This window comes from Elephantulus edwardii, unplaced genomic scaffold (assembly GCF_000299155.1).
Source record: "Elephantulus edwardii isolate Elephantulus edwardi_28Jun2011 unplaced genomic scaffold, EleEdw1.0 scaffold00278, whole genome shotgun sequence".
In the NCBI taxonomy this organism is placed as follows: Eukaryota; Metazoa; Chordata; class Mammalia; order Macroscelidea; family Macroscelididae; genus Elephantulus; species Elephantulus edwardii.
This window is the reverse complement of record NW_006400028.1, coordinates 2,656,567-2,681,600: the sequence shown is the minus strand read 5'-3', so window position 1 is coordinate 2,681,600 and position 25,034 is coordinate 2,656,567. Positions and strand designations below refer to the sequence as shown.

The window sequence follows — 25,034 nt, the reverse complement described above, 5'->3', positions numbered from 1 at the left end:
GAGCCCGCGTCCGGCCCCGCGCCCCAGGACCCGCCGCCGGCTGCCAGCTTTCTGAAGCCCCCACCAGGTGGGTCTCCCCGATGCCCCTGCCTTTGGCAGCAAGGCTCCCTAGCGCCCCGAGCCGGGTCTCTCCTTCCCTCCCGCTTTCTCCAGCTGCTGGGGCGGGGGGGCCGGGGCCGTGCAGGGGATCTGGCTGCGACGAGAAGCTGGACTGGGGGGTTGGGGGGGGTGGAGGTTGGGTCCGGGGCGGGGACAGCTCGCTGTCATAGGGAACCGCCCCCCCACCCATTCTGTCCACCTCGGGCTGCTCTCCATTCCCACCCCCACCCTTGGTCCCTGCCCCAAACATACACACTTACAGCCTGCGCTGGTACGGGAACTGGAGACACCCCCAGGTGAGGACCCAGGCTCGGCCCCTCCCCAGATGTATCCCTCCTCCCTGCAAAGGAGGGGAGCTGGCCAGGTTTAGTTAACAGAGAGAGAGCCCAATTCTGGAGACACCCTTGACCAAGGGCTCCTGGTCCAGGTTCAGCCCATCTAGGGGAGTTTTTGCCTCTAGGATGGGGTGGACATTGCTGTCCCAGAGTAACCCCACATCTGGAGGGAACTCCTGTGCCTGCCTGCCTGTGGGAACATCGGGACTTCCCTATCACCCTCTGATGACTACATCTGGGGTCTCCCCTGACTGGGCAAGTTTGTGAGAAAATTCTCTTGGCCTGATCTGACCCCCCCCACCCTTAGCCTCTGAATGTGGAGGATCCCTGTCCTGGGAGTATTTCTCTTGGCCAGCACCTCTGAGCTATACATCAGGGCAGCCTTCCGCCCCAGAGGCAGTGACCTCTGCAGTCAAGGATCCTGGACCAATTTGGAGGAACCTCATGGCAGGATAACGACAGACTCCTTCCTCCCCATGTCCTCCTCCCCACCAGGGTCCCCTGGACCAAGATGGAACTGAAGGCTGAGGAGGAGGAGGTGGGTGGCGTCCAGCCGGTGAGCATCCAGGCCTTTGCCAGCAGCTCCACACTGCACGGCCTGGCCCATATCTTTTCCTATGAGCGGCTGTCACTGAAGCGGGCGCTGTGGGCCCTGTGCTTCCTGGGCTCGCTGGCTGTGCTGCTATGCGTGTGCACGGAGCGTGTGCAGTACTACTTCCACTACCACCATGTCACCAAGCTCGACGAGGTGGCCGCCTCCCAGCTCACCTTCCCTGCCGTCACACTGTGCAACCTCAACGAATTCCGCTTTAGCCAAGTTTCCAAGAATGACCTGTACCATGCTGGAGAGCTCCTGGCCCTGCTCAACAACAGGTGGGTGACTCCCACCCAGCCTCCAGCCCCTCTCTCAGATCTGCAGGAGTCCTGGCTCCCAGGCACCTCATTTGGTTGCTTGCCTTCCTAACCCACCATAGAACCGAGCCAACTCTACCCTCCAAGCCTGGCTGGGCACCTAATTAAGAGCATCCAATCTCTGATCCCAGCACAGTCCAAAATAGCTCTGTCCCTGCCCAGCCTGAGCTGTAAGACATGGTCATCCTCTCTGGACTGACTGGCATTTGTTCTTCTCTGTCACCACCACTATGTCTTGACCTCCTCACTTCAAGGATTGGTGTATGGGGTGGGGGGTGGAGTGGGGTATATGTGTAGACCATCTTTAAAGTACAGAGACTAAGAGAGAAGCCATAGCTCCTACTGTGGTCACTCCACCCATTCCTCCCTTGTCCAAGCTCCCTCTTGCCCATGTACTGAGATGCCCAGAACTTGGACAGCTATCAGACATACATACTCCTGTCTTCTCAGACCTCATGTGACAGGTCCCAGCTCTCTTTCCTTTCCCTGGTCAAGCTGAACCCTCAAAGAGAGACGCTGCCCCCTCCCTCCGTGTTTGGTGTAGAATGCTGGAGGCCAAAGGTTGGCCGGAGTGGAAGTTCATGCTGATCTGTGCATTGCTCACCCCTGGGCTCCAGATATGAGATACCAGACACACAGATGGCAGATGAAAAGCAACTGGAGATACTGCAGGACAAGGCCAATTTCAGAAGCTTCAAGCCCAAGCCTTTCAACATGCGGGAGTTCTATGACCGCGCAGGACACGACATTCGAGACATGTTGCTCTCCTGCCATTTCCGGGGGGAGGCTTGCAGTGCTGAAGACTTCAAGGTGGTGAGTGAGTCCCCTGGTGTGGCTCGTGCATCAGCCTGGGCCCAGAGAAGGAGGAGGAAGAAAGGAGCAGGCTACCCAAGGAGAGGGAACCATTTCTGGTGACTGACAGGTGGGGATGTTGCTCAGCACAGGGGCCATTTGTTCAGTGTAAGGGTCTGATCTTAACCTTGTATTGATGAGGGCAAGAGAGAGAGTTTATAATACTCAAAACACACATACATATACATACATACATACATACATACATATCCAGGTCCAGACTTCACCAACCTTACCTTTAGGGTCATAAGTGTTAGAGCTGAAGGTGGGTGAGATTAAGCCTTATTATTTGAAGTGAAGTCTGAGGACCAGAAGCATCAGCATGAGGTCTGAGAGCTTGAAAGAAAAGCAAAAATTCACTGTTATTACCACGCCTCCAGGCCTTCTGACTCAGAATCTGCATCTTAACAGACTCCCAGGTGATCTGAATACACAGAGTTTGAGAAGGACTGTGAAGCATGGGAAGTAAGGGAAGCTTTCTCTCCAATACACATGTCATTCTCTGTGCCAGCCCTCCCGTGCCTACACACACTGTCTACTTAGGCCTCACATACACATCCCTTCTTACCAGCCAGAGCCAGGCCTGAAGAAGGAGAGGTGATTCAGGATACATAATCATGGCTGAACCAGAGGTTCCTTTGCTTCTTAAGGTGGAGATGCCCCATAAGCACCCCACACACCACAGGAAGGACTGTGAAAACAAACACCCCAAGATAGTTTGGTTGGCATCTGATGTGCCAAGTTACCCAGGGAAAGACACACTTGTTCCTAAGAAGGGATAAGAACCAAGCAGGATGGAGAGACTAGAACTGGAGTCACAGATGAATATAAAACCAAATGAGAGGAAGGCACTTCTCTTCTAATTCTGTAGAATAATTGCCAGGCTGCCCATCAATCCCCTTGATAAATTTGTGGGTAAAGCAGAATCAGCCATATTATCTCTGTTTTAGAAATTCTCTGACTAAGATACAGAGTTAGAGTGGGTTGACCAGACTCTCATAGTTAGTGACAGATGATTAGAATTCATGTCTCATTAAATCTCTATGCAGGCTGTACTTTTCATTAATAATGCTTACTCTGGAATTGTTGTGCCCACTTCCACTTCTTTCATTGCTTTTTCAAAGCCCACTCTTCTCTAGAACCCTCTAGTACTCTTTGTTGTTATGCACTATTGAGTCAGAACTGACCCATAGCTGACCGTTTCAGAGACAGGAGATCACACAGGAGATTGCCCATTTTTCTTCTGCAAAACAGTTGGTGGATTTGTGTACTTTTGGGTTGGCAGTGCCACTCCTTACCACTATGCCACTGGAGCTCCCTCTTGTAATCTGTACCTACTCCTGACTCTCCATTCTCAGTTCTCTGTTTCTCTCCTTGCTAAATTTCTTCCAAACTTGCTTGCTTTCTCCTTGCATTAGGGACATAAGCACTGTGTTTGTTTGTACACAGAAGATTGGCACCATGGTAACACAAGATTTTTCTTGAAATTACATAGGACTTCCTGATCTCTTTAAGCCCTGCTTTGCAAACCTGTTTCATGGGCTTTGTCAATCTTGCTAGACAAAGGTTGCAAGACCACATGCATTGCTGGGTCAAGATGATGGGGAATTAGCCAGGATACAAGTGTAATTTCTTTACTTTTCCTTCCTCACAAGAGACTCCTGGATTCTCCCCAAGGAGGTGCTCAGGCTCACCCACCAACCAGGTTCCAAAGAGTAGAAGAACTGCAGGGAGGAAGCTCTGGTGGCCTAGTGGCAAGAAGCTGTACTGCAATCCCAAAGGCACCTGGTTCGAATCCACAAGATGCTCTGCTGGAGAAGGAGGGGCAGTCCCCTCCTGTACCAGTTGGATCCGACTTGACTGTACACAACAAGAAAAAAAAAGAACTGTAGGTGAAGTTAAAATGAAAGCTAACGCCTTTTTTAATCTCAGATATACCTGAACCTATTGGTAGTAGGACCACCAAGAAAGATGGGGAAACTCCATCAACTTGGATAGTTTGTAGTCTTGGCTGCCTGCAGGGATTTAGCACCTGGGCAGGTGCTTAAGTGTAAGGCTGAGGTATCATTACTCTATGAAAGGGCTCGGTTGAATTTCCATTTTCCCATTGTGTCCAGAAGGCATGTTTGTTTCATGGTGATAGAGAAGCTAAAGTTCAATTGGTTTGTGTTGTCTGAAAGGACAGTTCTAAACAACTAGATGGAGATATGTTGGCTTCACAGCGTTTGGAGTAATCTGAGTTCTTCCTTATGCTGGGGAATGGAGGGAGGAAGGAGACACATGGGTTAACTACAAGTACTTCTTGGCCAAACAAGTACAAGGCCAAACTACAGTACTTCTTGGTTCCTTGCTGTCTAGGAAGACCAGTTTTCTCTGTTTCACAGCCCATGTCAAAAACCTGGGCCTGAGTTTGGCTGGATGCAAACCTCGTAGCTCCTCCTTCTCCCTCTGCTTCATCTACTTGACCTCTTTGCATGGCAAAGACTCTACCACATTTGCCCAGAGTTATATTCTAGATGTGAGTCTGTGCCTGACATCTTCTTGGTGAAGAAGGAAGTCATTGGCACTCTCAGATCTCCAATCCCAATGGACTCAGACTCTTCCTGCCTGGTGTTTCCATTATCACTTTGCCTTGTTATTGTTGTTAATTGCTATTGAGTTGAGCATAAATCATAATGACCCTATGAACAAAAGACCTGAAACCTTTCTATAACTATCATCATTTCTCAATGTTCATAGAGTTTCCAGAGGCATGTTGTTTAGGAAGTGGATGCCACTCCTGCTTCCAAACACTTTAACTTAGTTTTATAATTAATGTCTGATTCTCACTCCTTGCCCTTCCTCTGCCAGGCCCAGATGGGTGTGGGGGATGTCCAGGCCCTGTATACACCGATAGGAAAGATGTGTTGGTAGAGTCAGGAACGACTCAGGGGAAAATGTCTTGGCAGTCTTTTGCAGCCTTGAAAGCAGAAGTTCATAACAGGGATCCATATACACATTGAAAGTGGTTACCAGGTATGGTACACTTGGGCTCAAGTGAACTCCTAATGGCAGCCTCCTAAAAAAATAAAAACCACTTCCAGGATAAGAGAAGTTGCAGCTGGAAGCTAGGGGCTACTCTGGTCCCTTAAAGCCTCTAACTTCCCTGATTGGGTCTACAAGGTCAGGGATCCCCCTAGATGAGCTTCTGAACACAGCTCCACAGCAGAAAATGGGCTAGTGGTCACAGAGTATCTGATCAGAGTCCATTCCCTCACATGTGCCTGAGTTAGCCTGGAAGGGTGGGGAGCCTTGACTAAATCTGAGAGAAGTGGGTTTAGAAATCTTTTAGGGCTAGAGATATGGAAAGGCAATTGGGGAAGTATCCCTACATCGGTCCAGCTGGATAAGCCTCAGTGGCTCCCCTCTGAGCTACCAAAAGAGAGACTAGAGGCCAACTGCTGGGGCCCCCTTGCCTAGCCATCTCCTTTCCTTCCCTGTGGGTTGTGCTGTTGCCAGGGCAACAGGGTTGAGCCTGCATACTCTATCCCACCTTGAGGCCAACCAGGCCAAGGCAGGGCAGGGGTTCTGTGGAGGAGGCCTAGGGGTGCAGCTGTCTGGGTGGGGGCCGGGGGAGTGAGCATAGTCGCAGCTGGTGCCAGCCTCCAGCTGCACCTTATCAGTCCCTGGCAGTGGGAGCAGCAGATGTGGCTGGAATGCTGAGCAGCACGAAGGGGAGGGGGCTGGCAGATGGTTGCCCAGTGTGCCCTATGCCACCTCCCCTCCCTCCAGCTGAGACCCAGAGCCTTTGCACAGGGGAAAGAGAAGCAAGAATTCATTTCTGGACCCTAGAAGAGAGGAAAGGGGAGGGTAGAGAATGGAAATCCTAGGGCAAGATGTGCTGTGAGTATAGAGTTCTCTTTCAGGATTGGGTGGGACCAGGGTGCAGGAAATAGGAACCCAACGGAGTACTCCCCAGGGCTTTGGAGTGGGGACAGGCTCCCTCAAAGGGAAAGTAGCCTGATGGTACAGAAGTCCCCATAGGATTTGATATTCCCTTCTGCCTTCTGAAGCCTCTAGGGAAGTGGAATGCTGACAAGAGAGATGGGTGTGGGTGGAGGATCCTGGGACCCAGAGGGAAAAGGGAGAGGTAACCTCAAATCACACAGAGCCAGGACCATCAGGAGAGCTTCTTTATCCCCAGGGTCTTCTCCACCCTTTTCCTGCCACCCACAGACAAGGCGTCCCTGGGGAAGTCACAGCAGAGATCTGCTCTCCCCAACTCAGCTGGGAGTGGGCAAGAGGGCTGTTTCCGAGGTGAAAAGTGGCCCACACAGCCACAGGTCACCCTACCCGGAAGCTGAATGTTGTGTGTTTGGGAGAGTGGGAAGAGATTGCACAGACAGACTGCAGAGGGAGAGAGACTGGAGTGGAGAGGTTGCTTTCAGAGGAGGGGTGCCCCTGTCCTAGAGGTTCTTGGATGCTCTCTCCTACCTTATGCTTCCAAGCTCCCCTTCCCTCCCTAACAAGTGCAAGAATTGGCTATAGAATGGAGGGGAGAGGAGGAGAGGTTGGGTGGTAAAGGGGCAGAGCTAGTTGCAGGATTTCAGGAGACTGTAGACTGGGGTCCCTATGTCCCTCTCTGATACAGTTACACCCACAACATCCTTTAGGTAACTTAGCTTTCCCTCTCACTTCCCTTCCCAGCCATTCCTGACTCTACCTATCTTCCAGACTGCAGTCAGCTAAGAGGCTACTCTAATTGATCTCCTGGCTGTTGGCTAAAGTAATAGGGAATTGATGGAAGTAACTAAGTGTCTCTGGGGGCAGAGTCCAGAAGGGAGGGTGGTGAAGAGAAGGAAGCTTCTAGCCTTGGGCCTTTGTAGTAGGCCCAGCCCATGGGATCTGCAGGCCTGCCCGAGGCCCCCAGGATGGTCAGGAAGCAGGTTGCTAGGACCACAGAGAGGTTGTGGACAGAGGTTCTTTCCACTTTGTGAAAAGTAGTTTTGGGGGTGGAGGTGGAAGAGGATGGCTGTTAGGAGTGAGGAGCTGGGGTTGGGGCATGTCTAGCTTCATTTTATTCAGCTTCATGTATTCCTGGAGCTGACACAACCACTTGTTAGTGTCAGACACTGTGCTGGGTGTGGGGGGAAAGTGGGGAGCAGGCAGACCCTGTTGTTGCCTACAGGGAATTTAGAGGTTAATACAGCACCCAGTGAGTCCCAGAGCGCAGTGAAGGTGCTGCTGAAGGAAAAGATGGGGCTTCAAAGCAGGGAGTAACATGGTCCAGATGAGAAGACCCTCAAAATCTAAATGGAGTTCTTTCTAATCTCCCCCTCCCAGCTCAGCTGTTCAGAAAATGTCTATTTAATGGAACGTTCTAGTGCCTCTCACATCCCTCCCCACCCGCTCCAGATAATGAGCCAGCCCTTTACCCAGGCCACCCAGGCACCCACTTTCCTTCCTCTCTAGGAGCCTCTCCCTCTGGCTGAGAAACTTCCAGCTGGAACCTCAGGTGGAGATTCCGGGACACAGTCCTGGGAGGAGTAGCAAAACCAAGAATTGGTACTTAGCCAGAGTGGAGGATGGGGCTGGGCGTTAGGACTCCTGGGTTCTATTTTGGGCATAGTTCCATCTGGCTCCATTTCTCAATTTCAGGTCCAAATTTCTATTTAACTGGAGTATGGGGAGGGGAGTTGTGAGAAGCACCTCGTTAAATTATTCTTTGCCAGGACTTTCTTTTGGCTTCCCTCTGGGGTGGTCTGGCCAAGCCCATGCTGATCTGGTCTGTGAGTACAATAGATGTATAGGATCAACATTTCTACAAGCATGTATCAAACATCTCCCTCACAGAAAATCTTAAAAGAAGGCATGAAACTGCTGTGTGTTCACCTTGAAGGGAAGTTCCCTTGAGAAACTCTAAGGACGGAGACTCCTCCGTCCCTTGCTTTCCAAGGCTGCTCCTGAGGGAGAAAGGCGTCAGGCTGCGATTTTTTCCGAGATCCTTTAAGTTCCTGGAAAGAAGGGCCGTTCTCTCCCGTGGCTTCTGCATCTCTGCATGGCTGACAGTTCAGGGTTGAGCTGTTGATTTTAGTGGGGTGTGTGTCTCTGATTGTGGTGTTGAATCAGCTTGCCTGATGCGATCCACCTCTAGAGCCCAAAGTGCTATGCTGCAGTGGTCTGGACCACGGTCAGCAACCAGCCCGCACACTCATTGCTCCTGTTCCCACGTGTGCAAGCACAAGTGTGCACCTCAGTGTGTGTCTGAGGGACGATGTGGATGTGGACAAGTGAGTGAAGTGGAAGTGTGCATGTGCCTGGGGACACGCACAATGTGGTCTGTGTACTGTGGGAGAGGCCTTGTGCAAAGGCAAACCTCGGGTCTCATGCCGAGCACATCCCAGTGAGATTACCATCTCTTCAGTTCTGCTTTGACATTTACAGATTCCCTCTCCTCCTTTAGCTCATGTGATCCTCATAATTCTGGGGAAAAGGAATATGTTGAATGATGAGAAAACGGAGGCTCAGAGAGGTTCTGACTTGTCTTAAGTCACACAGCCAGGAAATGACAACGTGGGACCCTGCCTTCAGATTATTCTAAGGCCAGGTTATTTTGTGAGTGACTGTGGGAGCAGGAAGGTGCCCTGGTGGCAAAGCAGTTTGAATCCACTAGGTGCTCCAAGGAAGAAAGCTGAGTAGTCTCCTCCCATAAAGATTACAAGTTTGGAGGCCTGCTGGCAGGTTGCTGCAAGTCAGTCAGATTTGAGTCCATGACAGTGGGTGGGAGCAGGAGAATGTGGGAACAGTCTCGTGGGCTACCCAGCTCCCCATCCTGTGGGGAGGCAGAAAAGGGAAAGAAAGGGTACCGGGAGAAGAGCCTAAGAACTCCTCATGGTCTGAGCATACTAAATTTTTTTTTTACCTCTGTACCTTTTCAATTAATTATGCCATCTGACCAAGTCCGAGCCGTTGAGGGAGGATGTCACCAGCACAGCCACGCTCTGACAGAGAAGGTCATGAGCAACATCTTCCAACAGGCCCACAGCATCCTTGGCAACCTCGCCTCATTTTCCCAGTCAGCTTGTGCTTCCCAGTGATGACTAAAAACTTCCCCACTCTTCTCAGGTCCCCTCTCAACACACCCTTTACAGGGAAAACAGAAGTCTCAGCCAAGCTCTTCCAGCTCTTCCCTTCTTTGGGAACCAAACCCAGGGGGCCAGCCATCTTATCTAGTATAAAACCACCCCTCATTCTTCCCATCCCACCCCTTTCTGCCTTTTGAGGAACTTTACCCAGACAATTTAAGGGTCTTTGGTAGTGCAGCTTTTAAAGCATTGAGTTGCTAATGAAAACGGCAGTTTGAACCAACCAGCTGCTCCACGAAAGGAAGACGCAGCAGCAATCTGCTTTTGTAAAAGTTTATAGCCTTGAAAACCCCATAGAGCAGTTTCATTCTGTCCTGTTGGGTCACAATGGGTCAGGATTGATTGATGGCTGAGGGGTGCAAGCTTTGGGCTTAAGATAAAGACCAAAAAGCAAAAAGCTTTCTCAACTTCACAGAAACTTGTAGCTCCCACACTATCTCTTTGCTTCTTCATAAAATTCTTAAAAGTGATGGATTTTCTCATCTCTCACTCCCTCACTCTAATCAACTCCAGACTGCCTTCTCCCAGTCCCTCACCCTCACCCCTCCACCAGAGTGGTTCTAGCCAAGGTTTTTTGTGATCCTCATGTTGCCAAATCCAACAAACTTTTTTAAATCTTTGATCTCTTAATAGCGTTAGAATAGTCGACTATCACTTTTTTTTAAACAACTGACTTGCCTGACAACAACATTCTCCTTATTTCCTGCCAGTTCATTCTCTCCACTTAGCCATTAAATGTTGGCACTACTGAAGGATTGGTCCCAAGCTTTCCTCTTCTTCTACAGCATAAGGCTTGTTGAATTTTACTGGTATATTTTTATATTGGGATATTTTAAATGAGCATATTTTACCTTGGCATAAAAATATAGAACATTTCCAGCAGCCCGGAAGGTTCCTTCAGGCCCTTGCCTAGTCAATACCGCCCCTGCAGGAGTCAGCCACTATTTCTGTCAGTGCAGCCAAGGCTCTTTTGGGTTTTCTTGGTTGGGTTTGTTGTTGTTGTTTTTTTTTACAGGTAATCAAGGCACCACTTTATTCCATTGTCAGCACCCTTCAGGTAGCACTGAGAAGTGCCCGGCATGAAAACAGCCAGTCCCTGTCAGACCTCATTGCAGCCGAATTTTGCCTGTTCTTGACATAGATCATATGTAGACTCAGTAGAGTGGATACTCTTGTGTGAGTTTTCTCTTGCTTATGATTATGTCTGTGAAATTCAGCTGCATTGTGTACGTAGCAGGAGTCGATTCTCTTTCAATGGTGTGTCTCATTAGATACATAACTCATAATGTATCTATTCTGTTGTTTCTAGACATTTAAGTTATTACTAGTTTGGATTCAGGGAGCACAGGTGGCCTAATGGCAAAAAAAAATTGTGCAGCAATCCTGATGGCATGTGGTTTGAGTCCACCAGCTGCTCTGTGGGAGAAGGATGGGCATTCTCCTCCCGTGTGATTAACTGCCTCTGAAAACCCACCGGAGGGTCAGCTAGGGGTCAGTTCCGACTCCATAGTACATGACAACAGTTTGAATTACTGCAAGTAAAGTTACTATGAATATTCTTGTACATGTCTTTTAGGTGACTCTGGCTAAGTCATACGGCAGGATTCTGTTTCGCTTTAGTAGATACTGCCAAACTAGGCCTTCCCTCCCCCCACTTTCTATTTTTTTAACTTGATATTCTATTCTTGAGCAATCTCATCTTTACTCATGATTTCAATTACCATCTACACACCAACAACTGCCAAATTTATGTCTCATTCCTGCTCTCTCTCCTCTTAGCTTCAGCCTCAGTGGCCAATTTCCCATTTAACATCTTCACTTGGATATCTCAAGATGCTTCAAAACCAATATATGCAAAGCCATATTCATCATCTTAGCTTCCAAACAAATCCTTCCCTTGTGTGCCAGATCTGCTGACCCCTCAGCCTTCCACCTGACTGTGCACACCAGACACCATTTGTGACAATCCATCTCCCCCACCCTTTACAGGATCTGTCCATCTTGTCTCCTCGCTATCTCTGCAGTATACTCGCCTCTCCTCCTCTCACTCAGCCACCCTCTTTCAAGCCACCCCATTGTCCCTGGACCACTGCAGTAGCCTCTCAATAGATTTCCTCACAGCCTCTCTGGATCTTCTAGTCCACTCTTCATTCTGCACCCAGGATGATCTTTTAGAACATAGATCTCACTGCTCAGTGTACTATCTCAGGTTGTCTTGCATTCTCCTTGCACCGCAGTCCTTACCGTGACCTTTGAGATCCTGTGTGGCCTAGTTTCTGCTTAACTGGCCAGCACTCTCTCGGCCATTTCTCCATACACAACAACCGTCTCTCGGTTCTCTCACCTCAGGGCCTTTGCACAGACTCTGTTTCTTCTGCTTGGAATACTCCCTTCCTAGAGCACACACACACAAAGACCTGTACCTGATTGTTGTTGTTGTGTAATACAGAGTCAGAACCAAACCATAGCTGACCCTCTAGTGGATTTTTAGAGGCAGTTAATTGCACAGGAGAAGATTGCCCATCCTTCTCCTGTGGAGTGGCTGGTGACCTCGTACCACATGCCTTTGGGATTGCAGCACAGCTTCTTGCCACTAGGCCACCAGAGCTCCTTTACCTGATTATTTATTTTTATTCTTTAGACTGAAATTCAAACATCACTCCTCAGTCAAACTTTCCTTGGATGCCTGGTCTGGGCCAGGTTCCCTTGTCATTCTTCCCCATGGATACCTATGATTTCTTTCACAACACATTATCATAGTTGTAATGTGAGTATTTATTTTTGTAATTTTAAAAATTGTTGTCTGTCTCTCCCATTAGACAGCAAGCTCCATGAAGGCAGGGCCTGGCTTGTCATCTGTTCTCCTGGGAGTCCTGAGCACATAGGCACTCAGGGAATTTTTGATGAATGAATGGAAGGATGAATAAAGAAGGAATTTGGACACAAATGGCCTAGTTCTAGTCTCAATCCTACTATTCGTTCTTAGTTCCTCAGTTTCCTCATTTGTCATATGGGAGTGCATTTTCTCATAACTGTATATTTCCCTGGGCTGTACAAGGATTCCAGAAGATAATTTAATTCCATGAGAACTGAAAACCATGAGTCATTCCACCCTGTGTACAACAAATGAATCAGAGTTCAGAAAGAGACATAGAGAAAGTCAGAAACCATATCATCATAACAAAAAACAAGTGAAGGGTGATGGGTGAGAGGAGGGAGACATGGAGAAGGACAGCCCAGGCAGAGGGCTCAGAGTCCAGGGGTGTCCTGTATGTATGTTTCCTTAAATATTTCACCTAAGGTCTTCTGTGTATGCTTGAGGGGAGTTGAGCTACTGGACATTTCTGCCTCTTCCTTTTACTGTGAAAAATCTGGATTTCTGTACTGGAACTTAGAGGATGGTGTGAGATGCTGTCAAGGGAACAAAGACGGAGAGGGAAAGGGAGTGCAGTTGTGTGTGCGCGCATTTGATTTTCCACAAAAGGGCTGAGGGCTGTGGCTGTGTAGTGATGTGCAATGTGAGTCTTTGTGTTGGTTGGCCAGCCGTAGCAAGCTCATCAGCCTCTGAGTGTGCACTTGCCCTCTACAGCGGTGGGGACCTCAGCTGACTTAGTCTCTCTCCCTCCGGCTGTCAGTTCTGTTTCCCCTCCCAGAGCAAGCCTGCAGGAGTGTGGTGATGCCCTCTTGTGGACACAAAGTGCATGGGCAGCCACAGCCTCCCCGCTTCAAGCCTCAGCTTGGATCCACTAGCCTCCAAGACCAGCCTGGAACATAGTTCTAGAATAAGCTATGAGAAGATGTAAAGTGAGAGCATAATCTGCTTCTGGAAGCTTAAATTCTGGTGGTTGTTACTAGATGCTGTCAAGTCGCTTCCAACTTGTATGTACAATGGAAGGGAAAAGCTCCACGCTCACATGCTGTGCTTGAACCCACAGGACAGGAAACAGAAAAGCCCAGACCAGGGGTGATGCGGGGTGGGGGCATCTTTTGCACTTATCCCTGCACTGACATATCTCTGGTCACGATGGCTGTTCCTCAATTCTAATTTTATCTGCTCAAGCCAAGGAGGCATTGTTGATTTCATGTTTCTCTGTGTTGTTTCTGGATCCCGCTCTTTCATCCTCCTAGACTCTCCCTTCCAGGAGCTCTTGGTCACCACCTACCTCTGAAGAACCTTAGGCAGGTCTGGACTTGTCGGTCTTTTTGCGGGGTGGGCTTAGGGAAGGTTTCTTGAGGAGGTTACATGTGAGCAGTGTCTTTTTTTTAAATTTTTTTAAGATCATTTTTATTTATTTATTTATTCTTTTTATGTCTGTACCGTCAAATTGGATCTGACTGGTACAGGAGGCGATTGTTCCTCCTTCTTCAGCAGAGCATCTGGTGGATTTGAACCGTGCTCCTCTGGGATTGCAGTGCAGTTTCCTACCACTAGGCCACCAGAGCTCGCCGTGAGCAGTGTCTTGATAAATGAGTAGGAGCTTTCCAAATGGAATGAACGAGCCTTGTGCGTGTGGAGAATAAGGAGAAGGTCATGGGGGTTGGACTTTGTACTAAGGAACAGAGGTGACACTTGAGACTGGTAGTTAAATGCTTTCAGCTTGCAAAAGTCCTCCTGAGGGGTTTGAATTTTACTCAGAAGCACAGGGGAGTTAAGTTAAGAAGGTCTTTGAGCTGAAGGATGGTCAGCATTTTAAGGCATGGGTTAAGAAGGGAGAGACTGCAGGGAGGAAGTATAGCGGGACCAGTTGGGAGGGCTGTTGTTCACGAGATGATGAGATTAGTGTGATAGTGTGAGGTCCACATGATAAGGATGGAGAATGGCCAGATCGCCAATTCTCCTCTTCTGTGGCCTCTATTTCCCTGGTAGCAAGGCTGATGCCAAAGGCCTCATATCAATCAATTTTGCTAGAACCTGACACCCTGACTGCCCTCTCCAACACACTCCAGGGTGTCCATGCAAATAGAGAAGTGAAGGTGTGTGGGACCTAGAGGGAAGGAGAGGAGGAGGAATCTGCCAGAGGCTGTGGGATGGAAGAAGAATGAGGGAACACCCCACTTCTATTTGTATAGCCCCTGTGCTCCTCCTCTGGCTCTGCAAACGAAGAGTTAATCCATTTCACCTCCCTCACTCCCTTTCCTCCTCTCAGGTCACCTTCTCAGCCCTAGAGACTTGGCTGGTGGCTCAAGTTCTTCAACCAGTGGCCCTGAGTAATCAGAGCACACAAAGGTGCCAGGGGGCCTTGGGACAGAGGATGTAAATTGAGGGCAGAGAGAGCCTCAACATCGAGGGGGCTGAGGGATCTGTGAGGCTGAGGTTTGGTCCCCAGTACTTGCCCCTAACCCAGACCCCCTGTGTCTGCTCTGATCTCAATGTCTTTCACCCACCAGGGGAGAATTCCTCGAGCTTTTTCTCCTGGACTGCTGTGGTGGGGGTGGTGGGGAGGCAAGCTGCAAGAGGTAGTGGGAAGCTGCCAGGAAGCTTTTTAGCTTCCAGAGACAGGGTCTCACTCCCTGGTGCCAGGAAATGGCCATAAATGGGTCTGTGGTCAGTGAGCGATCTCTGCTAATGGAACCTGGGCCACCCCACAAGCCACAGAAAAGGGTGGGGGAAGCAAGGCCTGGGGAGAATGACCTAAACTTAAGAGCTATGTACAGGGAAAGATGCTGACTTGAAGTAGAACTGAGAGTCAGGGAGCAAGGGGAGGAGAAATGGGGGCCAGTGACTGGTTGGATGGAAATTGAAACTCAAAACAGTGATTACAGGGGAATTGGAAAGGGTCAGGAGAGTAACTGGAAATAAATTAGGATCCAGAAAGTGACTGGAAAAGAATTGGGAGGGGGGGATCAAGAAAGAGCTAGAGAGAGACGAGATTTAGGGGGGAGCTAAGGGCCAAGGGGATAACTAGAATGAATGATGAGTCAGGGGAATGGGTCTAAGAGTGTTTACAGGATGTTGGGGGTCCAGATAGTCCTGGGCTCAATAGTGAATAACAAAGGGGACCCAAAATTGGGATGGGGAAACTGAGGAAACAGACTGTAGATGAAAGCAATAGTGTGTGTGTTGGGAACAGAGGAAGGTTGTTGGGGTTTGAGGTCACTCTGGTCGTGGGTACTAAGGACTGTGATGGACCTACCTCTCTACAGGAAGATGAGAACCTAGACCCCAGCCCTAGCCTGAACCCCTGGGGTCCCCGGGACTTTCCCTTCTGTCTTCAACCCTCTCTATCCTGCTGGAGCCCCTTCCTCTCCGTCATCCTCCTGGTTCTCACTGCCATCAATTATTCATCAGCCCAGAAGGCCGCCCTCCTGGCAGGGCAGGCTGGTCCTCTCCAGGCCCCGCCCCGCTTCAGCCACATTGCCAGAGGCCCCTGGTGAAGAAGGACAGCCAGCTGGGCACGGAGACCTGGCAGGTCTGGTGGCCGGGACTGCCGGGCCCTGCCTGGGCTCACAGCCTCTCCCCACGGCACCTCCCCCCTTCTGCCAGCTCCCTGGTGCAAGGAAGCCCCCGAGAAGATGCCCATCCAGATATTCTGCTCTGTGTCGTTCTCCTCCGGGGAGGAGTCACCAGGGCCTTTGGGAGATGTTTGGAGTCCCCACCAACAGCAGCGACGGGATAACTCAGAATCGGAAGAGGAGGAGGAAGAGGAGAAGGAAAATGAAGCCGCGAAGGTGGAAAGTGAGGGGGATTTGCCTGTGGACTTGGTGACCTTTGCCAACAGCTGCACCCTCCACGGTGCCAGCCACATCTTTGTGGAGGGGGGTCCGGGGCCAAAGCAGGTCCTGTGGGCGGTGGCCTTTGTCCTGGCACTGGGTGCCTTCCTGGGCCAGGTTGGTGACCGTGTGGCTTATTACCTCAGCTACCCACACGTGACTCTGCTGGACGAGGTAGCCACCACGGAGCTGGCCTTCCCGGCGGTCACCCTGTGCAACACCAATGCTGTGCGGCTGTCTCAGCTCAGCTACCCTGATTTGCTCTATCTGGCCCCCATGCTGGGGCTGGATGAAAGCGATGACCCTGGGGTGCCCCTTGCCCCACCCGGGCCTGAGGCCTTCTCTGGGGAGCCTTTTAACCTGCACCGGTTCTACAATCGCTCCTGCCACCGGCTGGAGGATATGCTGCTCTATTGCTCCTACTGTGGGGGGCCCTGTGGCCCCCACAACTTCTCAGTGGTGAGTGGGGACCAGTGGCTGACCCAGCACCATTGAGTGTCTGTCTTGGCTTATCCTGTCTGGGGCTGGTGACTGCCATACCCCTTCCCTGCCTCACTGACCTGAACAGCCTCTGTGATGTGCCTCAGAAGCAGGGGTGATGACCTGCCTGGGAGCCTCAGGCTTTGGAACAAGGCCAATAGTTACAGATCTACATCAGAACTGTTCTCCTTTAGGGTCTTGAAATGCATCTGCCCTGGCTACTTTCCTGAAGTTACTGGCATAGCCCTGAATAGCCTCCAGCCTCTCCTGCCTTTCTGCCTTTGCCCAGACATCCTTGTAAGCCAGCAGGGTGCCAGGACCTTGTCCCATCCCTAAGGTCAACCTTTGATCTGTTGGTGGGTGCCCACTCAGGGTCATTTGTTCAGTATTTGGACTCGAGCTGGAGTGGGCACCAGCTGGTCTCTGGAGGTACAGGGCCGAGAGAGGAAGGGGACAGGGCAGCAAGGGGATGTCCTCTATCTTCCGCCCCCCCCCACCGCTTGCCCCTCATTTGCCCATCTGCAGCTCCCACAGTAGGAGACATCCTTACTTGTTCTTCCTCCTCCACACTTTGTATCCCCTGGTGTGTGTGTGTGTGTGTGTGTGTATGTTGAACAGGTTGCCCCTAAATAATTTCTGTCCCCCTACCAGCTCTGACCAAGGAGCAGGGACCTCTTCCTCCAGGGAAGTCAGTGCAGAGAGATGTGCCTTCTGCTCAACTCCCTCGCCGGGGCCCCAGGACCTCCCCTACTGAGAGATGATCAGCCCATTCTCTCTCCAGCTTCCAATTCTGTCTTACTAGCATCTTTTTTTGCCCCTCTTCCACCCTTTAGTTCCTCGTTTCTCCCAGCACAGGAACGCTTGGGTGTCATCAAATCAGCACATCATGGACTGATTTTAGATAGGTGGGAGCATAGGAGATTTTGGCCACTGGACTGCAGGGAGGCCAAGCCATACAGTAAGAGGGGAGGAAAGGGTTTCTCTGGGCCAAAGAGTAGACCCTTCTCACCCACAGCCATCAGGTGGCAGCAGCAGACCTCTGCTTAGCCGCATAGTCATCTGAGCTTGGGCTCCCAGCCAGCATTAACCACCTCAAGTCCTTCAGATCTCCCCATGGACTGTAAAGCCTGGGTGTGTGGCCAGCCTGGAGCCTGGGGCTGAGGGTCATAGGATCTGGTGGTAGGGCTGGGGACTTCAAAGTCCTCTGAGTCATCTCTCAGGCTTATCTCCTGACTTTATACCCACAAGATGAAAGGGGCCAGAATCTTCTCTGGAGGAGAGTAGAGGAAGCTGTTCTGGAAAGGAGGAGGGTGCAAAGACTATTTCCTAGCCATCCCCATCCCCTGCTTAAGTCTGCCCTGAAATGCTCTCTCCTCTAGTCTGTGTCCATGCTGATTTTGTGACCCTGATTGTAGACCTTGTCACTATCCAGTGTTTGCACATACACTACACTTGAGGAACTTGGGGTCCTCAGAAAGCTGTTGTGAAAGGGCTGTGAAGAAGGCTCACTTTTCTCCATGTGGCTTTGTAACCAGAGCTGTGATAAGGGCTGCGCTGAGGTTAGTGACTGAGGAAACAAAACAACCTCGCATGGTTTTGGGGATGAGAAGAGAATTTCAGATTCTTCAAGAGAAGAGATGAGAGGTATCAAAAGGCCCCATGAGCTCAAGTCTGGCCTGAGAGTAGCTGTCCAAGGAGGGGTCTGGAGTCTGACAGTGATCAAATCTCGGTGAAAGAGGTGTGTATGTCAGGGGGAAACTTGCCAGTCAGATTCTGCAATAGCAAGGTTTTAACAAAGGACTGCTAGCAGAGTTGTGGGAAGGCTCAGGCACTATGAGGGACGCTGAGGCACCAAAAAAAGGTGGGAAATTGTTACCACTTATTGTTGGAAACAACTCACAGGATGGGACAGGGTTCCGATCTTTTGCTCTTAGGGTCACTCTGAGTTGTAGCCAACTCAAAGGCACATAACAAATAATAGATGGCTGAAAAGGGAGCTTTGGTGGGTTGAGAATTGCACTGTTACCCAAAGTGGTGCCTCTCTGGCAGTCTGAATCCACCAACAGTTCCAAGGAAGAAAAAAAGGCAGTCTCTTCCCCTCTCACTTACAGTCTCTGCAGAGCCACTGGAGGGTCAGCTGTTTGAGTTGATTCTGACTCAGTGGCAATAAGGAGGAAGCAGTACTATGGAGGGAGCCTCCTGGCAGGATCTAGAGAGACCAAGGGAGAAGCTCTGCAGTAATAGAGAGATGGTGGGAGTGGGAGTGGGGATTTGGCTTAGAGAAGGATGAGTCCCCAAGCTCGCTCTCTCCTCCCATCCTCTCCTCCCCATCGGATGCCTTCCATGAACCAAACACAACTCATTCAGATGGCAAAGGAGTTCAGGTGATGCACCACACAGAGACCAGCTTCCCAGAGCACACAGGGCAAAGGATGGTAGAGAAGTGGTGGAAGAAGGGAGCAGAGATCGTGTTTCATAGGAGAGATCATTCCTGAAGGACGTCAAGATTCCAGCAGCTGAGGGAGAGGCTGGGGGCTTGGTGGATTAGGGGTGCTGGCATGACCTTAGGCTCTCTGCTCTGCCCTGACAGGTTTTCACGAGGTATGGAAAATGTTACACGTTCAACTCAGGCCGGGATGGGCGGCCACGGCTGAAGACCATGAAGGGTGGGACCGGCAATGGGCTGGAGATCATGCTGGATATCCAGCAGGATGAGTACCTGCCTGTGTGGGGGGAGACTGGTATGTGATCCTCGTCAAGGGCCCCTGCTCCTGGGGTCCTTCTCTCATGGCTCCCAGCACCAGCCTCAGTCAGGGCTTTCTGGGCTCAACGGTGGGGCCTGAGGCAAAGCTCGGTCCACCTCCCTCCCTCCTAGCATCTTGCCATCTCCATCTCTGTCTCTACCTGTCTTCCACACTCACATCTTTGTGATTCCCCCTTCCTAGCTCAGTTACTCTCCAAGGTAACCAGTCATCCTTTTCCATCAGTGGCCGCCACTTGCTCTATAAATAACTCTCTCTTCTCAGGCTGCCTGCTGTCTGTCTGGTCTCAGGGGCCTTGGGGCAGAGAGAGATAGGGGAGAAGGGAGCAAGGGAGGGTGAGAGATGGGAAGAATCTGAGACAGTGACAATCTGTGAAAAAGAATTTGAAACCCCCAGATGTGTCACAGAAACCGGGTAAGAAAGAAGGCAGCAAGGAAGCAGGGATCCTGAAGCTCCAGGGCACTGGGGCATCCACAAGGAAGCTCAAGTGGGCTAGGACCCGACAGACTTCATTGCTGTGCATGCTGTGCTTGGTCCTAGGAGACGTGGGACGTCCCCAGCTCTGAAATAGGCTAGGGAGTCTGAAACCCTCCCAGAACACACAACCTTCATTCCCACAGATGAGACATCCTTTGAGGCAGGCATCAAAGTGCAGATCCACAGTCAAGATGAACCTCCTTTCATCGACCAGCTGGGCTTTGGTGTGGCTCCAGGCTTCCAGACCTTCGTGGCCTGCCAGGAGCAGCGGGTGAGAAGGCCAGGGGAGGCTAGTCCCAGGCTGGGGTATTGAGTGGTCACAGTGGCACAGCAGGCAGTCAGCAATGGAAGGGGTAAGTGAGCTAGGGTCTTGGTGGCCATCTCATCGGTCAGAAGCACAAATGCTCTAATGAATGGGAATGCTCTGTAAAAGACCTTCAGAGCTTGCAGAGGGAGAGGGTGCAGGGCTCCTGAGTTCTAAGTCTTATCACAGAGGGAGAGGGTGCAGGGCTCCTGAGTTCTAAGTCTTATCACAGAAGCACATCAAGGTGACTCGGGAGAAGTCCCCACACACCCCCCAGCTCCCTGGCTCTCCCAGCAGCTCATCTACCTGCCCCCGCCCTGGGGCACCTGCAAAGCTGTTACCATGGACTTGGATTTCTTCGACTCCTACAGCATCACCGCCTGCCGCATTGACTGTGAGACTCGCTACCTGGTGGAGAATTGCAACTGTCGTATGGTCCACATGCCAGGTCAGGCCATGGAGCATCAAGCACAATCCTGGGGCCATTTAGGCTGCCCTGTCCCTCATCAGCTTCCCACCCACCAACCTTCTGCCAACATGGAAGGAAGACCAGCTGGCTTCTTCTCACCTCATTTCTAGGCCCATTTTATGCCCATCTGGCTCTTCTCTTTCTGACCTCAATTCCTACCTGCAAAAGGGAAGGGAGGACTCCACAGGAATATGTGGGAAGGGTACAGGAGGGATGAACTGTGTGTTTAGGGGGTTAACTCCAGAACAGACAGAGCTGGCTAGACCTAGTTTCTTAGCTCTACAAGTTCCCACCTTCTAGGCCTTCCCACCACCAAAGACTCCCTTAAAAACTCCTCCTTGCAATACTGTCTTTTGTTCTTTGTAGGGGATGCCCCATACTGCACTCCAGAGCAGTACAAGGAATGTGCAGATCCTGCTCTCGGTGAGCGCACCTTACCTGGATAGGCTAGGGAAGGGGAGGCGCGGCTGCACAGATACTGCAGGCCAAGCCTCCCTTGTGTTTGATTTTAGCAAGGCTGGGAACGACATTCCCCAAAGGACCTTATGAAAAATTACTGGGACCACCAGGGAGGGACCCTTCTGGGGAGCCTGAGAGAGAATCAGCAATGAGTGTGAAGGGCAATGCAGGAAAAGAGACAGGGGCCTAGAATTCCTTTAGATAAGACCAGGCTGTGCATCTTGGGAGGGTGCTGGCAGAAGGGCACCGCCCAGCTGACTCCTCCCACCTGGCTTGGGCAGACTTCCTGGTGGAGAAGGACCAAGAATACTGCGTGTGTGAAATGCCTTGCAACCTGACTCGCTATGGGAAGGAGCTGTCCATGGTCAAGATTCCCAGCAAAGCCTCAGCCAAGTACTTGGCAAAAAAGTTCAACAAGTCTGAACAGTACATAGGGTAAGGGCTCTGACTAGAGTTAAGCTGGAAAATGTGAAGGGCATCAGGGGTTTCATGGAGACAGACAGGAAGAGCTTGACATAGCATGGGGAAGGACTTAAGAAACTGGGGTGGGCCTAGGGAGTGAAAGCCCCTTTCTCCCCCTCCCTGCTGGTCCTCTGTCTTCATTCTCACTGCTGTAGCTCTGATTATGTCATGTATCCCAGTATGTACAGCATCCTTTTATATTCAACTCACTTAACCCTCACCAACCTACAAGACAGGTATCTCCAATAACATCTCACTTTATAGATATGAAGAGTGAGATTTCAGAGAGGTTAACTGCTGAGGTCACCCAGGGAGTGAGAGGCAGAGCTGTAACTTGAACCTAGGTCTCCTCCCCCAACCCCACTGCAGGGAGAACATCCTGGTGCTGGACATTTTCTTTGAAGTCCTCAACTATGAGACCATTGAACAGAAGAAGGCCTATGAGATTGCAGGGCTCCTGGGTGAGCTGCAGATGACCCCTGCCCCCTTCCTGTATCACAGACATGACCTGAATTCCCACCACCCAAATCAGGGGAGTGTCACATGAGCCCTGTCACATGACGCATCCTCATCCCCAGGATCCTTTCCCCAAGCACTGCTGTCCTGGTATGTGATGAAAAGAGGTCACTGAGCCTTCTCTCAGGACAGGACAAAGTTAGAGAGACAGGTCTATTGGCTTCCACACTGGGCATGCTCCTGAAAATTTGCCCAGACAATAAGATTATTGTGTTATTTTGTAAACAGCTTTTTTTTTTCTGAAATAATACTTGTTCATGTTAGAGAAATAGAAAAATATAGGGAAGAAAAGAATTTCTCCAGAAGCTACCTTTGTGCCCCCTCTGTATGAAGGCTGTCAGTGCTCTCAAGAATATGACCTGTTAACAATAAAGCTTTTTGCAACAGCTAAAAAAAAAAGAATATGACCTGTCCACCTCTGTCCCACGGAGCCTTGCCAGCCCCTCAGTGTCCAGACCACACTAACTTCCCACCTTGCATGCAGGTGACATTGGGGGCCAGATGGGGCTGTTCATCGGGGCCAGCATCCTCACAGTGCTGGAGCTCTTTGACTATGCCTATGAGGTGAGCTCTGGGGGAGGGAGCAGGAGGCCACAGCTGCAGGGGTCCAGCTCACCCAGTCCCACCCTGTCCCACCTTTCCCTCTCTGTTGCAGGTCATTAAGCACAAGCTGTGCCGAAAAGGAAAGTGCCAGAAGGAAGCCAAAAGGAGCAGTGCAGACAAGGGTGTGGCCCTCAGCTTGGATGACGTCAAAAGACACGTGAGGGAGCAAATGAGGGGTACCCTGTGACCCTGGCCCTTTTCCCCACTGCCCCAGGGCCACCCACCCCCAGACCCCTTTTCTTCTTTGCCTCCACAGTGCCACCTATGGCACCAATAACCAGTCCGTACTATTCCCCTAGAATCCTTGCGAGAGCCTCCGTGGCCATCCTGCCGGAATGACGTACGCTGCCAACATCCTACCTCACCATCCAGCCCGAGGCACGTTTGAGGACTTTACCTGCTGAGCCCTGCAGGCCACTGTACCAAAGGCCTAGATGGGGAGGGCTAGGAGAGCAAGGGGCCCCCCACTGCCCCTCATCTGTCCTGGGAATTCACCCCACACTCCCAGGACAGCCCCCCACTCCTAGGCAGTTCTTTCCTCTTGTCTGTGGTGAGGAAGGAGTCTTGACCTTAGAGTCTTACTCCTGCCTCTTTCCCATTCTTTTTATTTTTAACAAAACTAATCTTAAAGACATTAAAAAAGAGAGAAAGGGGCAAGGGACCTCCGGTGGTCCCTCTCTGCTCCATGCTGCCTCCCCCAGCTCCCAGCCTGAATTCTGTCTGTCTGGCTGTCTGTCATCTGAATGTTCACCTACATTTGCTGCCACCAACCACCAAAGCCCCCTCCCAGTGGGGAGGGGGTTGAGGGGATCCCCGGGGTCTCTAATTTTTGCCCCAAACCAGAGAATGTACCTTGAGGGGGAGGGCTAGTGGGGGGCTTCCCCAGCCTTAAGAGACCCTCTCAGTCCAGTGACCCCCCAACCCCATCTCCAGGCAGGAACTCAGACCCCAGTCCCGTCCTCTCACACCATGTGGAGTCCTTAGGGAGATGCGTAGGGGAATCCCCTGAAGAAGTGGAGATGGGGCAGAATGTGACCCTGGTGCTGTAGGCCACATCTTGATACCTACAAGCTAACTCTCACCCCAGAGCTGTAGCGGCTGGAGAGAAATCCCAAGAGGCAGCCCTCTACCGTCCCATAAAAGACCCTGCTGGTTGGCTTCCAGCTCAGGGAGAGGGGCACTGGTGCCCAACCTCACTAGTCCCTCTCCTAGGGGTCCCTGTAGGGGGCCACATCCATAAATTTTCTTATGGAATTCCCCAAGTCCTCTTCTCCAGTTCCATTTGCTTCTCTCAACAACCTCATCTGCATTTTCTATTTCTATATGATACAGACTCTATATTGCTATATCTCTGTATATACTTTCCCCAAACCCTGTCTGTCTCCACACCCAATCCCGTCTTGTTTCTGAGAACCACTCCCCACACCAAGTTTCTCCGTCTGTGTCTCTCCCATCCTTCCTGGTCTCTGAATGCCTTCGCCTGTATAAAGAGTTGGACTCTCTCCCCTGGTGTCTGTACTGTGTACACACATCCCTCTGAGAAGCACAAGGAGACGACACGCGCATTGTAACCTTCGCACTGTCTCGGTGGCAACATAAAGGAAGCTGTGAATCACAAGCTCTGCCTCTTTCTGGCCTCACCTTCTCCCCCAGTCCTAGGCACCCTCTGCCCTCCCTGTAGCCTTAACATTCCCATCCCCTGCTCCACCCATTCCAATGCCCTTTGCCTGGCTGACTTTGGCCTCCCCAGGGAAGGGATTATTATGAGATAGCCCTTACCTAGGGGATGAAAACTGCCCTGGATATTAAGCCACGAATTCCTCCCAAGCTGGCAGCCAGAGTGTCAGAAACAAAAGGGAGCTGGGGATTGGTAACTTGCAGCTGGGACAGTGGGGTGCTGATAGGCGGGAAGGGAGGTCCTCAGTCAGTGGCCTTTCCCTCCTTCTGGGTGCCCAACCCCCTTTCCTCACCTGATACTCAAGCCCACCACTGGAATTTTCTCGTGAGGTGGGATTTGGTAAAGGGAGGAAAGAGGCCAAGAAGGGGGAGTTGAAAGTTCTTCCCTCCCTTAACAAGAGACAAATGGGAGAGAGGACCTGCCTCTCCTGCCTTCCCACCAGGCATTTCTCCCAGGCCAGAGCCCCAACCCCTTCCTAGGCCTTCTGCCCAACTGTGACTCTACTCCGGGATGGGATCTATGGGCAAGCTATCTGTGCATTGGCCTGGAGCTGAAGTAAGGCTGTTGAATCGTTGAGAACTCTTGGTACTTGGGAGTTCCTCAGAGACTAGACCTCCTGAGAGGGAAGCAGTAGCAAAGGCCAAGAAGTGTGCACTGGATGAGGGAACAGCAGGCGGGGTTTGGGTGACGCATGCCTCTGGTCTAATAAATTGGGTTTCAACCACTGCTTCTTCAGTGTTGTTATTCACTTACTTAAAAAGTAGTGACGTTTTCTCACTAAATGCCTAGAG

General features: G+C 51.0%; 1 protein-coding gene across 2 annotated transcripts; it reads left to right on the top strand.

Moving 5' to 3' along the window:
- The first annotated feature begins 927 nt into the window (after positions 1-927).
- On the top strand, positions 928-24,978 carry ASIC1 (acid-sensing (proton-gated) ion channel 1). 2 transcript variants are annotated; one of them, XM_006900248.1, is made up of 11 exons: positions 928-1,307; positions 1,964-2,159; positions 19,104-19,254; positions 19,896-20,023; positions 20,354-20,504; positions 20,892-20,948; positions 21,266-21,419; positions 21,816-21,907; positions 22,447-22,526; positions 22,618-22,722; positions 22,865-24,462. In XM_006900248.1, the coding sequence occupies exons 1-11, from the start codon at positions 946-948 to the stop codon at positions 22,967-22,969; spliced, it is 1,581 nt and encodes a 526-aa protein (XP_006900310.1). In that variant the 5' UTR covers positions 928-945; the 3' UTR covers positions 22,970-24,462. The 2 variants fall into 2 exon arrangements, with proteins under 2 accessions (XP_006900310.1, XP_006900309.1); XM_006900247.1 differs by lacking the exons at positions 928-1,307; positions 1,964-2,159 and adding an exon at positions 15,836-16,492 and having other exon boundaries at positions 22,865-24,978.
- The last annotated feature ends 56 nt before the right edge of the window (positions 24,979-25,034 follow it).

What these genes read in the sequence shown, in the direction of transcription:
- ASIC1 (XM_006900247.1), top strand. Translation starts at nt 15,836, where the DNA reads ATGCCCATCCAGATATTCTGCTCTGTGTCGTTCTCCTCCGGGGAGGAG. An exon ending in GCCTGTGTGGGGGGAGACTG is followed by an intron (nt 19,255 to 19,895) that starts GTATGTGATCCT and finishes TCATTCCCACAG; the next exon opens with ATGAGACATCCTTTGAGGCA. An exon ending in TGGCCTGCCAGGAGCAGCGG is followed by an intron (nt 20,024 to 20,353) that starts GTGAGAAGGCCA and finishes CTCTCCCAGCAG; the next exon opens with CTCATCTACCTGCCCCCGCC.